The sequence below is a fragment of the Cibotium barometz genome, chromosome 1, assembly GCF_041138505.1.
Source record: "Cibotium barometz isolate CiBa-2024 chromosome 1, ASM4113850v1, whole genome shotgun sequence".
Lineage (NCBI taxonomy): Eukaryota > Viridiplantae > Streptophyta > Polypodiopsida > Cyatheales > Cibotiaceae > Cibotium > Cibotium barometz.
This window is the reverse complement of record NC_141046.1, coordinates 43,533,539-43,536,008: the sequence shown is the minus strand read 5'-3', so window position 1 is coordinate 43,536,008 and position 2,470 is coordinate 43,533,539. Positions and strand designations below refer to the sequence as shown.

The following is a 2,470-nucleotide window of genomic DNA, read 5'->3' as shown; positions in this document are numbered from 1 at the left end:
GAAAATAGCACTTCAAGAAAATATGATACGATTTTCATAATCTATCATGATGTATCATAGTATTCACTCACATTGTGACATATACAAAAACAAACATATGAATAAAAATACCAAAATGTATACATGTTATTGAATGACACATATAAGACAAAGGAAGAAAATAACTTCATACAAAAATGGAAGATAGCAAAGGCCAAAAATGGAAGATGATCAAGGGGAAGCGATTTAGTTGTGTTTGTCTCTACTTGCATGTCCTCGTCACCCTGGACCTCCACATGAGCTAGCCCTTCGCTGTGTGATGGGCTAGTGTACAACATTTATTACATTCCACATCTATACGAAGGCCTTTTTGTATGTACACTCTGCCTTCCTCTATGGATGTGGAAGCTCCCACATGCATCCAAACCCATTGGTGGCCATTGCAATATGGTGGACCTAATTGTCCAACTATATGTTGACATGCCAAATGGAAGATGGCAATTATGCTAGTGAACAATTAACGCTAGTTATGTATGTAATGCTTTTTGAGTGACTACCGCTTTAATCATGTTGATGGGCATTAATCTGATTTAGACAAAGCTGGATTATGTAACCTTCATTTGTGGCTATCCCGTTGGTGAAGCTTACGTTATTTTACTTTTAGGTCGTTTTGGAAAATCACATGTTAACATGACGGCAATGCAAGCCTAAGTTAGAGTGAAGTGTTAAATTAGCTTATTTTGAGAATAAGTAGATGAAAATTATTGTTGATTTAGCTTGTTTTTTTAGGATAATTAGAAGAAAATAGTGTATTTGAGCGTAGTTTAGAGCTAGTTGTGCGCTTAGGAGCTTCCTGGTGTTGTGTCGTGTTAAGGTTGAAGTCAAGGAGTTGTGTAAATTGAAGTCGTGAAGGAGGGTTCCCTGCTTTATTGGAGCTCAAACGGCAGAAAGTGAGTACGTGTTGCAGAAATGCATGCCACATGATAAGCAACAAACAAATGAAATATCAAAACAAGATATTACGTAAAAGTCACTTATTATTATTATTGATGACCCAAAGAGCCTCCGAGCACTAGGTTCTTACAGCTCATGGGAGGCCATGCTGGCTATCCCCACATGTTGCAAAGTCAAAGCAAAATGCAGTTGATTGATTACATCCCAACCTCGCGGATATATTTGCCAGGACCGACGTGGGTTTTTTCGCCTACGTTTCCGAGCGTGGCCTCCTCTTCACTTGACAGGCACGTGCAAGCTGCAGCAGAAAGAGGGAGACACAGAGGGAGGTAGTTTTTCAGAACCACGAGGAGTTTTCTTTTTAGAGTACTCACATGTCATATTACTAAATTCTAATAATAAGCTAACAGCCGATCGACCAAACGTTAAATTAACTAATTAAGGTGGTCAGCAGGTAAAATAATAGTAGGGCACAAACCACAGGATGGGGGGAAAATGAGAAATGGGAGCGTGGTGCATCGGGGAGCATAGCCTTCAGTGCACTCGTCGGATACGCTGGCGCAAGTAGGCGCGGCCGGGGTGGCAAGGCATGTGCAAGTCCCCCGGTCCTGCGCCTGGACCTGGACGGGGATGGACGCGAGCAGCAGCGTCATGGTGAGAGCCAGCAGCATCACCTGTCCATATGCTCAAAATCAAATTTGGAATTTCATAATAAAAATATAATATATATATATATTAATGACAGGCAGAAAGAAAGGAAAAACTAATTTATCTAACTACGCTACGACGGCTACAGCAATAGAATGTAATCTAGAAAACTTAATTTTAGATCTTAATATGTTGTGTATTAGAAGTTTGCAGCAGGCAGAGGCAGCCCAAAAAATACCTGAGATGGATTCCAAGCCATTTTACTCTCAAGACTGTTGTCAACAACAAGAACAGCATGCTTTCGGGCCGCCCCCCCCCTCTTTTATAGCAGACTCCAAATACTCTTCTCCTTCCTTAAATGCGACCCGCCACGCCTTCCTTGCCACCTTGCACCTATTCACCACAAACAGTAGTACTAGTCCGGAGACATGACAGCCCTTACAAGAAACATAACCCACGTCAAATTTTGTTTTTTTTTAATTTCTACCATTTGATATTAAAGCTCATCCCTTTCCTTGGGAAGCACGGGCCACTATTTAACTGACACGTGTGAGAGCACGAACACTCTATCCACTAGCCTATCTGGTCCCCACCCTTAAAAAAATATCAAAGTTGAAAGTCCATCTTTTGCCTTAGCCTTCTCTAGATCAAGTTGCAATAGTATGTGATTTTGAGGTGTCCTCCTCAAGGCGGCATGGCCCCAAAGATATTGTCATATATTGACCATCAGCATGACTAGGATACCCAAGTCCTAGTGAATATAGTACTACAAACTCATGAGAAAGTGGAGGTGCAATTGGAGATTTTCTTTCCACTAGGTAGTACTATAGAAAGTGAATTATGGAAACCCACTAGAGACTCCAATCTCTCATGCTTCTTAGGAGAGTGA

The 2,470-nt window shown here is 41.2% G+C and overlaps 1 protein-coding gene across 1 annotated transcript; it reads right to left on the bottom strand.

The window, feature by feature from the left end:
• Nucleotides 1-998: 998 nt before the first annotated feature.
• LOC147642026 (uncharacterized) lies at nt 999-1,928 on the bottom strand. Its single transcript, XM_086802168.1, has 3 exons — nt 1,820-1,928; nt 1,412-1,607; nt 999-1,231 (listed from the first exon to the last, which is right to left on the bottom strand). The coding sequence occupies exons 1-3, from the start codon at nt 1,838-1,840 to the stop codon at nt 1,131-1,133; spliced, it is 318 nt and encodes a 105-aa protein (XP_086658294.1). The 5' UTR covers nt 1,841-1,928; the 3' UTR covers nt 999-1,130.
• Nucleotides 1,929-2,470: the final 542 nt, after the last annotated feature.

Excerpts from the sequence above, each read along its gene's own strand:
- LOC147642026 (XM_086802168.1), bottom strand. The coding sequence starts at position 1,840 with ATGGCTTGGAATCCATCTCAG. Across the intron at positions 1,608-1,819 it reads TGGCTTGGAATCCATCTCAG|GTGATGCTGCTGGCTCTCAC; the intron begins GTATTTTTTGGG and ends GCATATGGACAG. Across the intron at positions 1,232-1,411 it reads CATTTTCCCCCCATCCTGTG|CTTGCACGTGCCTGTCAAGT; the intron begins GTTTGTGCCCTA and ends TTTCTGCTGCAG.